Below are 15,115 nucleotides of genomic sequence, written 5' to 3'. Positions count from 1 at the left end.
GGAGATTAAATTCAAGTCACATATATATATACATGAAATTCAAGTCAGTATATTGTGATAATACAGTAAGACTTCAGTAAAGAAGCAAAGACATTAACAGCTCTAGGTACCAATTAATGACTAAAAAGTCTGCAGCAGCATTTCTATTTACTTACTAACCAATTCTACTAACCAAATGAACCTCTCTTATGTCAGGGTACTGAAAATGGAGAACTAAGTTTTCCAGCTGACTAAACTCTTTAAATATTAAATATTCATGTATGTATAACAGCAAACGTAAGAATCTTTCATATTCTGTGTATATCAATAACTGAAAATACAGTCCTTCTATACCAAAAGTTGGTTTATGTAGGAGAAAGCTCTTTCAAGATCCACAGCAAGAACGTAAAGATCAAAGGTTTATATATTTAGAAACTACAGGTTAGTCTCAACATATTTCTATTGAAATACACATCTGATTTTCCAAGGTAAGTGTGGCTCATTAAGACAAGTGGTAATTTTATAATACCTGTATTTGGGAGAAGACGTGCTGAGCTATTTCTCCTAACATCTTTCCTTCATTATAATACCCTGCATTTGATATCAACAGACTGATGGTGGCAGTGTCTTTTAGAAAAATAAAAGCGTTCGAAGAAAGTAAAAGGAAAAAAAAATTAACTTGGCTATCTTTATTGATGAATTAAAAAAGCTATCAAAAAAGTAAAAAGGACAAAACTCTAATGCATTTTACAGTCTAATATATGAAAACAAAATCAACTTATTTACATACTCTACATCATTGCTCCATCACATTCACTGACTTCTGTTTAATAAGTATAAGAACACTGGCTCAAGTCATCTGTCATCTAGAGAGTAGGAAGAATTTCTGGACTGAGAGGAACTCCAAAAATTAAATGTTGTCTATTAAAATTTTAAAAAATTTAAAAATTTTTAAATTTATTTAAAAGCAAGTTGGCCAAGTGCAGTGGCTCATGCCTGTAAGCCCAGCACTTTGGGAGGCTGAGGTGGGCGGATCACCTGAGGTCGGGAGTTTGAGACCTGCTTGACCAACATGGTGAAATCCCATCTCTATTAAAATACAAAAAATTAGCCAGGCATGGTGGCGTGTGCCTGTAGTCCCAGCTACTCGGGAGGCTGAGGCAGGAGAATCACTTGAACCTGGGAGGTAGAGGTTGCAGTTAGCTGACACTGTACCACTGCACTCCAGCCCGGCGACAGAGCAAGACTCCGTCCTTAAAAGAAAAAAAGAAAGAAAGAAAAAAAAAAAGACAAGCTATGTTGGGGTCCAGGCGCAGTGGCTCATGCCTGTGATCCCAGAACTTTGGGAGGCCGAGGTGGGTGGATCACTTGAGGCCAGGAGTTTGAGACCAGTCTGGCCAACAGGTGAAACCCTGTCTCTACTAAAAATACAAAAATTAGGCAGGCGTGGTGGCACGCACCTGTAATTCCAGCCACTGAGGAGGCTGAGGCACAAGAACTGCTTGAGCCCAGGGGGCAGAAGTTGCAGTAGGGTGAGATTGTGCCACTGGATTCCAGGCTGGAATATATATAAATAAAATAAAATAAAATAAAAGCAAGCTATGCTGGGATCAGCAATTAGTTGTTGGCTTTAACTTCTAATTGTATTCTTACTGCACCCATATTACTGTATCTATATGTCAGACATTAGATTTACACAGTTTGCTATTTCTGTCATGCAGAAAGAATAAACTGTATTTCCTACCCTTGTGTTTTCTAATCATGCCCAACGTGTGGATCAGAGGTACAGCTATTCTCCTGAGACTATATACTTCTTGCAGAAACTTAGAAAGCACTGTGTTTAAATAAACCATATGGAGTGGCCCATTTGAAATCAGGTCCAATTATTAAGCACTTCTAGAATTGCTGCCTCGTTCTTTGTAATTACATGCTTTCCCCTCTCTGTCTCTAATTTAGGGTAAGGAGCCATTTGGCTTAATCCACTAGAGAAACACCCACATGTATAACCACACACCACATCTCCCAGTTATGGTATAAACCCATTTCCAGAAGACTTATGGAAAAGGTTATTTCCTCCACTGTGCAAAAGACAAATTTTTCCTATGAACTGTGTAAAATATTCAGAGTTTTTACAAGTTGGAATGAATGACAGAATTGTTATACTGCTGATAAGCTTTTATTTGATACACTTGCTTCTAATCATCTATTTACTTTTCAATTTATTACACTAAAATAAACTAAATACAGTCTATTTCCATTTTTATTATATGCCTTTAATTCCAGATAATGGAACAGTTCAGAGTATGGATCACCATACCACTGTGAACAAGTTAGATAGTACTAAAGAATCAGACATTTCAAAGTGCAAATCTCAATTATGTGACACAAAACAGGCACTTGGAGCTTTTTTCAATAAAATAATAAATGAGTACAAAGACTTAAAAGGCCCAATTCATACGGAGAGCTTTTGATATTATAATTTTTGCTTATAGACAAGGCCACACACGACTGCAACTAACTCCTTTTATGAATTTAACTGTCATAGTATTTGTACAATAAAGAAAACTTCATCCTTCAATTCCATACATATATACTTTACTGGCAATATATAAAATCTAAAAGTTTGAGATTAAGATACTTAGTCAACAAAAAAATACCTAACTCAATGGATACTTCTTCATTTATAGTAAGAACCTTAGTTCTCTAGTAGCAAATCCACAAATAGCTGCTCTAACAGAAAACTGGGGAGGAAGAAAATAAGAGACAAATACTCGCCAAACATTAATCTCTAATATGCTACCCCCTTAAAAAAATATTTTTTTGGAGATACAGAAATTAACTGTGATCATAAACCACTGGTTTTGTGTATTGTAGAATTTATATATTTAAATATAGTGGCAGTTTCAGATCATAAAATTAAATGTAAAAATTAGATAAAATGTAAGATAGAAGTAAATGAAACATAAAAATCAGTGGCGAAAAAGTGGCTGACTTTTAATTAAGAGAAACAAAGAGGTAGCAGATAGGAAAACATTCCAAAACAGTAGATAAAACAGAATCTATTATATCTAGCTTTAATGTACTAAGAAACACACTATTATGTGTATGTGTATATAAAATATATAATTATACATGTATCATGGCGTACATAATCACATTACACAGTTGAGGTGTAAGCCTAACTCATTCTTTTTGATTAACCATGACTGATGACAATTCTATTAAACATTAGAAAGAGAATGGACATTATTTAATCTATGAAGTAGATAATCCATTCATATTTAGAAGTTCCCTGACTTATGAAAACTACCAACTTAAAGAACTTTTCTATGCTCAGGAGACTGAGGCAGGAGGACTGCCTGAGACCAGGAGTTGGAGGCTGCTGTGCACTATGGTTACACCTGTGAATAGCCACTGCACTCCAACCTGGGCAATGTAGGGAGACTGTCTCTAAAAAATATTTAAGGAAAAAAAAACTTTTCTAGGTAGCCTAGAAGAAAAGCAAGTCAATTCTGTCCACAATTAACAGATGACATCTAATATTGACTTAATATTACTTTGGACTTGGTGAACAAATGGGTCATAAAACAGCCTCTCTAAAGCTACATGCTAGTTACCAAGCAGGTGAGATTTGACTAAACATTACAACCTGGGGAGAAAATAGGCACTCATTCTGGTCCTTTTCTTAGAACTTACTTGTGAATATGTATATTCGTCTCAAGATGAAAAGAGAATACATATTTCACTAAGACTTAATTTTATAAATTTAACTTCACGAGAGTTTTCTAGGCATTAAAACCTGGAAGGTACCTATCCGGTTTTTTTGTTTTTGCTTTTTAAGTTTTACTCAAGTATCTGAACACCCAACACCAAAGGAAATGTCATATAAAACAGAAAAGAAACAATTAAATTGCTCACACTAAGCCTATTATGAATTCATGGGGGCAGTGAGGGAGAGTAAGGGGAACACATAAGAAAAAGCAACTCTGTATATAATCCAATATTCAAGTAAATGGCAGGTATCCTTCGATGTTAATCCCCCTCTCTGTCTTCTGACTATGCTTGCATTTCAGTCTGTCAGTCTCTGGCTCTAGTTGAGTTTGTCCTTTGTTCTTTCACTTTCTGACTGTCCTTTTCTATGACTCCATCCTCCTGTTTTCCTCTCCTTCACTTTGCCTCTGGTTTCCACACAGGCATGTGGGAAAACCTCATTCAGTTAAAAAGCACAAATGGGAGCCTTCAAGCATCCAAGTGCTTGTGAAAGTACTTCTTGAGTGTCCACACTGTCACAGATATTTCATATATTGTATGTGGATGAACACACGGACATAGTGAAACTAAGTGCTTTCTGCATTGTGCAACATACCTAAAAAGAAATAAGCAAACTGAGAAAAACTACTACTAGAGTAAAATGATATAGAAACACTTTATAGTGAATATTACCGTTAAGTATCCCTTAGTTTGTCCAGCTGTTGCCACAAAGGATATAAAATCAGTTTTGAAGCTATTAATTTGGCAATTCTTTAACATCGAAATGAATACACAAAACCACAAGCCTCCCCTTATATTAATTTTTACCCATTAAGGACTGTTTGAATGAGCAGCATTAAATAGATAATAATTTCCATAAGCTTCCCATTTTGTCACCAGATGATGTAAGAGTGAAATATAGTCCACATTCATATTACTCTGAAGTAAAATTGGCCCTCCATTAACTGTGGGTTCTAAACCCATGGGTTCAACCTACCATGGATCAAAAATACTCAAGAGAAAAAAATATTCTACAAAGTTCCAAAAAAGCAAAACTTTAACTTGCCATGTGCAGAGTACTATGTTCAATCCTGCATGAATGAAGTGATGTGTAAGGATTGTGTTAGGCATTATAAGGAATCTAGAGATGATTTAAAGTATATGGGAGGATGTGTGTAGGTTTCACGCAAATATAGTCATACACTATTAGGCAATTTCCTCATTGTGGGAACTTCATAGAATGTACTTACACAAACCCAGCTTACAAAGCTGTACAGTATTTACTGTACTTTATACTATAGATAATTGTAACACAAAGTATTTACGTATCTAAACAAAGAAAAAGGTATAATAAAAACATAGTCTTACAATCTCATGAGACCACTGTCATATATACATTCCATCATTTTTTGTTTATTTTTTGAGACATGGTCTTGCTCTGTTGCCCAGGCTGGAGTGCAGTGGTGCAGTCATGGCTCACTGCAGCTTCAACCACCCCAGCTCAAGTGATCCTCCTGCCTCAGCTTCCCAAAGTGATGGGATTACAGGAGTGAGCCACTGTACCCAGCTGTGCATTCTGTCACTGACTGAAAAGTTGTTATGCAGCACATGACTGTACTATGCTATTTTATATAAGGGATGTGCACATCTGTGAATTTTGGTATCCGTGGGGGGGGGGTCCTGAAACCAATCCCCCACAGGTATACCCAGGGACAAGTGTAACTGTCTTCTAGAAATGTGCCTCAAAATATGCGTATGTGAGTAGCATTTCTTTCCTGACTACATCTTGGTAGAGGTAAATATCTTAGCTGATATTACGAATCCACTTTTGGTGTGACAGCCATAACTGCATTTTGACAATTCTTAAAAATGGCCAAAATACGAGTAACTACTAAATTCCATGCTGAGTTATGCAAATTACCTACAATGACTGCCAGGTAAAACATATATTTCTACAAGTCTTTTAAAAATGGAGGAATAAGTGTTCTCTCATTTCCTCTTAAAGGGAAAATGTTTGTGAAATGTAGAAACGAGATCAATGAGCATACACATAAAGGTAAGGCATGCAAATGAAGACAAAGGATGCCTTTAAGCTCACTGATCTTTAAAGAAGCACACTAATTCAGCTAAAACATTCAGCCCATTTTACCTGAGATAAAACAAAGTAACTGACTTACTATTACTGTTGCTTTGCAACTTCAGTTTACTTTTTTCTTTGGCACTCCTGCTGAGAACTCCATTGGGTTTCAAATCTTCTTCTATTTCACCTTTTCTCTTCTGCAAATCATTTTGCTTCTTTTTGTAAGTTGGCTTAGGTTGTCTTTTAGTCCTTTGCTCTGACTTGCTTTCACTTTCATCTGAGTCTCCACTTTCAGAGCCAGATTCATAAGTTCTTTTGGCTTTTCTCCTATTGACTTTATCATCTTTTACATATTTATCAACTATGATCTTACTATCTACACTATTTTGTATATCACTAGATGTAGAGGCTATTAAATTGACAGAACATGGCTTAATAATTTCTGATACAGAATTCCCTGAATTTTCCATTTTATTAGTATTTTTATCTTCTTCTGAATGTCTGGTGAGCCAGGCCTTTTTCAGTTTAGTATGGTAGTTTGGTTGACTTGTCTGGGAAGCTTGCCCATTTCCTACAGAGTTTGCTTTGTTAATTGTACTACAGATTACAGTGCTATCAAGAGGAAGGGAGGCTGAAAGTGTCTGACTTTTTATAGCATTAGGTTCAGTCTCACTGACATTACTACTTTTATACTGAGCTGCAGCCAATGCTGCCTTGTGCTTTTTTAAATGGATAAAATCAGTTGTGCCTGAGAACCCAGAACTGGGTTGAACAACACTTCCTGTCTTACTACTGGCTAACGTAACTGGTGCTGTGGTGCTGACCTTGCATTCTTGTTTTTGAGCCACTGGCTGACTGACACTTTTTGAAGATGTACATTCTGATGATGTAGAGGCCAAAATGGTATTTGATAAAGAAGAAATTGCTTCTGAACCACCCCAGCTGGAAACACTGGTAGTATCGGCAGCAGATGTGATTACATCCGTTTTGGTATTACACATTGTATTTACAGACATGACTGAACTGGGAACACTGCCCTGTGAGACAGCCTGAAAGTTTTTTTCAGATTTTGTGTGAACACTGTCTGAATTCACATTTGGCAAAATGATTCTTCCAGTTTCTCCGGCTTCTGCTAGTTTGAGGCAATCTGTTTTATGTGCCCCAGCTGAAGATCTTTCACTAACTCGATCTTTAGAAGCTAACTGCACTGCTGGCATACTATCAGTTTTTGTACTAGAAGACGGACGCACAATGACAGATGCCATAGCAGCCTGTAACTTTCCGCTGCTTTTCTCCACATGCCATTCGGTTTTCTCTTTGCTGAAGTTATTATTAGGTCTCCACATCTCTGTCAAACTCTGTTCTGAAGAACTCTTAAAATTTGCCTGAGAGTCTTTTGGCTCGGGTATTAGAGTTGGAGGCTTCTGTGACTCTTGAATTTTACCACCAGCATTTACTGGCATCACAGGAGTTAAAGTTGGAGGGGAAAGGCTACTATAGCTGCCTTCCTTTCTTTCCAGGCTGTGATGGATTGGTGGGTGAAATACTGGTGCTCTATGTAATGCAGGCATACTGCGGAGTGTATTTGTAGAAGAAATTGTCAAATGGGTAGGACTCCTACAGTCATTTCTGAAGGCTGTTACTGAGTGAGATGCAATCTGATGAGGAAGATGTTCTGGTATCTTGCCTACTAAACCTTCACTTTCTGGTTGGTGTTTAATCAAAGGTGGAGGCTTTGAAAGAGATGTTATAAATGAAGTCAGAGTTTGAGGATTAGCTGCTGCTGCTGCAAGGGCATTACTCTGTTTATCACCATAAATATTTGAAATTTCTTTGGATGGGTATGATCTTGGTGGTTCATTGACCACACTATTAGACAATGTAGTGAAATAGTTACTTTGGGGTAAACTCTGAGGCACTGAGTGCTTCATTTTATAAAGATCTGATACTGAGCGTTCTACATCCATATCTTGTTTGATGGCATGGCTTTTAGGACTGGACGATGATGATGCCACTCTGGAATAATTCTCTCTCTCACCCTCAAGTCCCTTGATTTTAGTTGTAAAGGGAGCAACATCAATACTTTCTTGAAGAATTCGACGGTGTTCCTCTTTGTATTTGTTTAATCTCTCTCCAGTCTCCTGGGGTGGTCTCTGTAATTGATTTAATACTGGATCCACAAAATGCCTATGTAAGTGACAATCTTTTCCAGTCTGTGACCTATTTAGATCCAGGTCATTTTTTGCTGACGTGGATGCAACAGACCGTAATGGTTCCATAAAAGCTTTCCTTTCTAATTCTCTGTAAAGAAAATACACAAATATTTCTGTAACCACTTTTTCTTGCAAAATACAAAGATAGCTTCTATGCAATATCTTTCTACTATGAAAGTAAAAGACATCTTTGCATGTACTCTATTATTATAACAAATTTGAAGAAATATCAAAACAGAACAAGCCTAATCTTAAGATATGTGTTAACTTAAAATTAACTGTTTAAAAGGCGAATTAAGAAAAATTATGAACAAGGTATTTATAATTTTTAAGCATTGGTGAACTTACTCCTTATGATGATCTACTAAAGTTTTTGTCAGTGGTGGACTGGAATGGGCTGTAATTTTAAGAGGCCGATGAGGCTCTGCACTGGAAGGTCTGACAGGAATGTGACTAAGTAATCCAATACCATCTGCTGAGGTCACAGGGGTGGGCTGATGTAGCCAAGGACTGGGAGAATTCTATTAAAAACAAAACAAAACAAAAAACCTAGATTTCAGTTACTAGAAAAAGCTAAACACCGTGTCACAGTAGGACTGGGTATGATCTTGGTGGTTTATGAGTTCATTCAAATAGCAGCTTATTTGGGAAACTTGTAACTTTTCTAAATACATCTTATGAGAAATAGTCAAATAATAACATAATTATACAGATTTTTCCATATCATAATCAGTATTAAAGAATAACTTATTGTCATCTTACTAAAAATAGATCTTGAAATCAGTGCCTTTAATTTACTATAAATGCCATATACAGAACCTAGCTTATATGATTTCCTAAGATTTTAACAGCAAAAGAATATATATTGCTAACAGTAAAAACAGAATATTCCTAAAACACATTTCACCAGAAGTAGAAATTATAACCAAATTAATTTGTCAATTTTTGTCAACAGAAATAATTAACTTTTCCAATGTAACAATTTACTGACAACTGGCAGATAATTACATTTCAAAACCCAAATGCACTCCTCATTTCACTCTAAGCTATAAACAAGATTGGACCATTAACCTTGGAGGTATAGAGGTCTAATAAAGTTAATTTTTTACATCAATATGCTGCCTGTCTCGTAACTGAATATAAGGTGACAGCAACCTCTACATCGAGACATGCAGCTATCTGATTACATGCTTAAGGATTTTTCTATATTCTTACTCACTGACATTCTTCCAGAACATGTTTTATGAATTTGTTAACAGGATGACAGTCAAATAGCAGGAAAATACAACCTCCTTTGTATTTTCTCTAATTTATTCCCTAACAAAGGGAATACATTTTACTTCTTAAAATAATGCAAAAGCAATATATCATGCCAAAAATATACTGCTATGAAATTAGATTAAAAACACACACTATAGCCATAAACCCCACATAAGAGAAAAATACATAAATATACACATAAGGATCAAATATGTGTCTCAAACGGCCTCAGTTCCACAAGATCCAGAAATCTTAAACAGCAATCAATTATGGCAATGACAACAAAGTTTTGATGTATAATATGCCATTCAAAATTATTTCTTAATAATAGTGTCTTATGCCTGTATTGTTTCTTCACTTTTGGTCAACAGTGGAGGATAAGACATTTTTATTTTTTGCTCAAAATGCTATTCAAATTTACTCCTTTATGCTGTAATTTTATACAACAAATAAAAATCCGATACACTTATTCTTAGTTTAACACATTTATGACCAGTTAGTAAAATATTTTATGTACTTATAAACACGGAGGCTAGACAGTCATGGTCTAAGTCCATATATGTGTGACACATACTGAGTATTGCTCCTTTCCAAGCCATTTTTAAGTTACTTAAATCCGTTTTCCAGAGTTTGGATATTAAGGAAAAAGACACAAATCTTTAGCAAGCTCTTGGCTCCCCTGGGTTCCTCTAGCTAGCTTATCTTTGTGCAGCTGCAGCTACGTTAATGACATGAGAATGAAGAGTCAGAATAAAAATGTGAGTGCAACAATAAAAACAGAAACCTTGAATTAATAATGTGAGTGCAGTAGGGCACTTGGACCACCAGGCCTGCTTTCTATTCTGGTAAAGAGGATAATATGGGCACTTGGACCACCAGGCCTGCTTTCTATTCTGGTAAAGAGGATAATATAGTGAGTAGTGATTCTTCACTGAGTTTGACTATGTAACATACAGGTTCTAGTAGGATTCCCATCTACCGCAAGATCAACAGCACCCTCCAAAATGGTAATGGGAAGCTTGTGATCAATGACAGCATAATTCTGGAACTGAGATCTTGTCAACCTCAAATGTGGTGATGCTGGTGCAGAATAAACTGTGGGGATCACTGGTGAGACTTCATTAAATGCCAAAGGTCATATGAAAGTAGAGCCAAAAGGAGTCCATGTTTGCAACAGGAATAAACCACAGGAAACATCTTTCAAAACTGGTAGACCTTATGCAAGATGTAGCATCAACCATTTGGTGCCTCTTATCATCAAAGTTAATCCATCACATGGTTGGGCTTGATGGCTCATGCCTGTAATCCCAGCACTTTGAGAGGCCGAGGCAGGCGGATCACTTGAGGTCAGGAGTTTGAGAACAGCCTGGCCAGCATGGTGAAACCTCGTCTCTACTACAAATACAAAAAATTAGCCAGGTGTGGTGTTGCAAACCTGTAGTCCCAGCTACTTGGGAGGCTGAGGCAGGAGAATCACTTGAACCCAGGAGGCGGAGGCTGCAGTGAGCTGAGATTGCATCACTGTACTCCAGCCTCGCAACAGAGTGAGACTCCATCTAAAAAAAAAAAAAAAAAAAAAAAAAAGTGTATCCATCACAACCTGGGAATGATAAGAAGACTCGTGGCCACTGTCTACCCAAAACATAATCTGTCCTTTCACGAACTTTTGGCATGACGAACAGCATGCTTTTATCTATTGGCATCACTAATGTTATATGTAATAAATATTATCCCTGAGTAAAAGAGAAAGTCACTAAAATTGCCTTCTAAATCACCACCCCCAACTGTGATCTCACTTTACTTTAGAAAGCTGTCAAAAAAGATGACATTAAGGTGTTAAAAACACCCATGTGAGGCAGAGGTTGCAGTGAGCCGAGATCGCGCCACTGTACTCTAGAGCTTGGGTGACAAGAGCAAGACCCCGTCTCAAAAAAAACCCCACAAAAAAACAAACAAAAAAAACACCCATGTTCACTGTAGCATTATTCACCATGGCCAAGAGGTGAAAGCAATGCAAGTGTCCACACACAGATGAATGGAGAAAGAAAATAGGGCACATACATACAGTGGAATATTATACAGCCTCAAATAAGAAGAAAATCCTGTCACATGTTGCAACATGGATGAACCTCAAGAATATTGTAGTAAACTAAATAAGCCAGTAACAAAAGGATAAATATTCTATGATTCTACTCACAGAAAGTATCTAAAGTCATGAAAACCACAGAAACAGAAGAAAGGCGGTTGCCAAGGGCTGGCGGGGAAGGGGAATTAGTGTTTAATGGTTATAGTTTCAGTTTTACAAGATGAAAAAGTTCTAGAGACCTGCTGCACAACAATGTGAACATACTTAACACTACTGAACTGTATATTTAAAAATGTTTAAGATGGCACATTTAATGTTATGTACGTGTGTGTTTTTTAACCACGAAAACAAACAAGGTGTTAAAAAGAGATTCTGGGGGATACTTGATGAGCATCCTAGGATGTACAAAGGACAAGGCTGTCTCCTGGGAGTTTAAAAGTGATATCAATTTTTCCATTTTTTATACCGGGGCAAGTATTGCTCTCAACAACCATTTTTTAGTGTAAAAATGAATTTGCTATAGAAACCACATAGCTCATGAATGAACAAGAGCCTTATACCACCACCTTCAGCAATACTGTGTTAGGCAGACAAAATCTCAGCTGCAGCTTTACCCTCAAATACTGGGAATCTGCAACCTTGAACACCCTTAAGGGAACAAGGGGGTTAAATAGTCAAACATCGTACTATACCATTAATATACAAATACACATCTGGAGAATATAATAATTTGTTTTTAAGAATAATTTGATAATATTTATCAAAAGCCTTACAATTTTATATAAATCTTAGAAATTTCATTTCTGGGAATTTGGCTGGGCAAAACAATTCTGTATAATTTGTATTATATAATTATCACATAATTATTGTATAATTATAATTATGCATAATTTGGTATAATTTTTATACCAAAAATCAGCTAGGCGCAGTGGCTCATGCCTGTAATCCTAGCACTCTGGGAGGCCGAGACAGGTGGATCACAAGGTCAGGAGTTCAAGACCAGTCTGCCCAACATGGTAACACCCCGTCTCTACTAAAAATACAAAAATTTGCCAGGCATGGTGGCAGCTACCTGTAATCCCAGCTACTCACTCAGGAGGCTGAGGCAGAAGAATCGCTTGAACCCAGGAGGCAGAGGTTGCAGTGACCCGAGATCATGTCACTGCATTCTAGCCCAAGTGACAGAGTGAGACTCCATCTCAAAAAAAAAAAAAGAAAAAAAGAAAATATACCCAAAATTTATATGTATAATAAATATTACAATCTATAAAGTTTTACTTCCTTAAACTAACTCTTTTTATAAACAGGCTTTTCTGAGGTTTCAGCTCCCACTCTTGAGGTTACTAAGCATATGGAAAAACAACCGAAAAGTTCTAACATATTTTATAATAGGAAATGACCTAAAAAATAGATGGAATATTGAAAAAGCCCCTGTACATGTTCATTTATATTGATATGTGGCAAACTACAGTGTAACTTACCCTCCTTAATGAAGCTTCAGCATTAACTGCATTTTCTGGGTGAATCCACTTAGAAGAAGGCAAACCGAGTCCTGAGTATGCATGTGTTCCATTTGGATACTGCCAAATAATTGGATAAAGTCCAAGCTGATTATATGAAGCAGAAGGATGGGCTTGTCCAAGAAGATGAGGTGACTGGTGCTGTAACAACTGTTGTTGTTGCTGGTGTGCTAGTGCTAAGTGGCTCAAGCTGCTGGCATGAGCACTCTCTAGTCGTGGGTGGCCACCAAGTAAGGAGGCAGTAGGCACTCCAGGTAACACAGTGGGAAGTAAATGAGGGTGATGAACAGCATGGTGTGGACCACTAGTCAGAGGATGAGTGTTAATGGTAGGTAATGGAGTTTGACTAGATGATCCGGCTAGTAAATGGGGTGCAGGAGTTAAGGCAGGATGATGGGTACCTGGATTTAAACAGGTTCTATGAGATGAGGAGTGAAGAGGAAAAGGATGCTGGCTTAGGAAAGGTGAAATATGATTAGCTCCTGTTTCTGACCCAATAAGTGCAGGATCTCTGTAAACTGTAAAATGCTCATTTTTATCAATGATAAGAGGACTCTTTGTATTTTCTAATGTACTGCTTCGAGTAGGAATTGGATGAAAACTGCATCTTGACAGCTCATGTTCTATCTTATTTGCCAGTCTTCTTTCACCAGTAGCTTGGCTGTTCACATAAGTGGCCTTAGACTTTACAGAATCAGGAGAATGAGTTATTTTGGGTTTAACAACTTCAGGTGACGGACTGGATTTTATCTTGTGAGTATCTACTGAAGTATTAAGTTTAGATTTTATAGTCTCTGGAGGTGGACTTCGCTTATGCAGCTTATCTTCCATGACAGAAACTGCACTTAAAGGAGAAATGTAAGAGACATACTTCTCTTTTTCCATGTTCAAGTGATCATTTCCTGAAGAAGCATTTGTAACACTTGATTGGGTAAGATCCACTTTAACTACATCACTGACCCAGCTCTGGTCAGAATCTTGTTTTGCTGTTTCCAAGAATTTTGCATTTGCAATAGAGTGTTTTGAATCACTAACATTAGGATCCATTTTCTGAAGTGTCTGAAGGCCAAAGGTACTTGAGTTTTCCTGAGCCACCTTTTCTAAATTAGTGTCATTTGTAATATCAATAACACATTTTGGTGTGGGTGGTCTGGATACAAACTTCTCCTTTGGTAGTAATTCCATGGTATGTGTTTTTTCCATACTGCATTCCTGAGGAAGTAAATCATTAGAATTATGATCAGAAACTGTGGATTGTTCTGATGAATGGATAATCATATCTTCTTGAAGCTGAGTGTCAACAGACTTCCGCTTCTCTGCTTCTTCATGTTTTTTATCTTCCTGTATTTGATCCCAGGGAGGCTGGCTGTCTTTTAGGGTCTCTTCTCCTGCCTTCTCATTATTATGGGGTTTTCCTTCTTCTCCATTTATTTTTGAAGTATTTTTATTTTTCAATTCATTCTCTGACTTCTGTTCTGATGAATTATCTATTATTCTCTTATTTGAATTTTCTGAGTCGCTGCTCTCAGAAAAGTCTGAAACATTGTCAGTTCGAAGTCTTTTCATATTTAGTTTCTTTTCATCCTCCTCAGGTTTCCTTCTTTTATTCATCAAGTGTTTGTTTTTACCTTTAGGGTTTTCTGTAGGATTAAAGAAAGAACAATCTTATTTTTCACATTAAATAAGCATATTTTAAAATGTATTTTTGTTTTGTTTTCATTCCCTTAAAAAAAAAAGTGGGTCCTACCGCCTCGTGATATATAATCATATTTTTCCTCCTTCATCTTCTCTTCATCTGGTATACTGCTATCTGAGCCCTTCCTCTTATTTGGACGGATACTTCTTTGTTGCTGTTGCTGGTGCGTATTCTGTTTTGGTACAGCAGCTTGGGAGTTCATTGCTGGTCTAGGACTATTTGCTTGAGCACGTGTATAATGGCTCTAAAAACAACCAATTAACAGTAATTGTTTACTGCCTGGTTTCTACTAGCCTAAGGAAAAATATTTTACAGAAATCCATCCCTAATAACATACATACGTGAACAGCGTTGACGTTGTGATTGGCACGAGACCTGCGTCGTGATGTAATGCCAATATTTTCACCTTTTAACAAAGAGTGAACAACATCATCTAGAAAGGTCATTTGAACCATAGAAGGATCGACATTCTGTGGTTCTAGTACCTAATCCATGATACAAAACAAAAACAAAAATTAAATAGAATGAGCT

The 15,115-nt window shown here is 36.9% G+C and overlaps 1 protein-coding gene across 2 annotated transcripts in view; it reads right to left on the bottom strand.

Annotated features, from left to right (window-relative positions):
• The window catches only part of JMJD1C (jumonji domain containing 1C), a 369,992-nt gene that overhangs the window by 34,349 nt on the left and 320,528 nt on the right, over positions 1-15,115 (bottom strand). For both annotated transcript variants that reach the window (XM_050803014.1, XM_050803015.1), the window contains 5 exons: positions 14,926-15,069; positions 14,636-14,828; positions 12,850-14,528; positions 8,371-8,543; positions 5,907-8,110 (listed from right to left, as the gene is read on the bottom strand). In XM_050803014.1, the coding sequence (XP_050658971.1) occupies positions 5,907-8,110; positions 8,371-8,543; positions 12,850-14,528; positions 14,636-14,828; positions 14,926-15,069 (4,393 nt within the window). The remainder of the gene's footprint in view (positions 1-5,906; positions 8,111-8,370; positions 8,544-12,849; positions 14,529-14,635; positions 14,829-14,925; positions 15,070-15,115) is intronic.

The sequence above is a fragment of the Macaca thibetana genome, chromosome 9, assembly GCF_024542745.1.
Source record: "Macaca thibetana thibetana isolate TM-01 chromosome 9, ASM2454274v1, whole genome shotgun sequence".
Classification (NCBI taxonomy): Eukaryota; Metazoa; Chordata; class Mammalia; order Primates; family Cercopithecidae; genus Macaca; species Macaca thibetana.
Note: the sequence above shows the minus strand (reverse complement) of the source record. Positions and strands in the feature narration are given on the sequence as shown.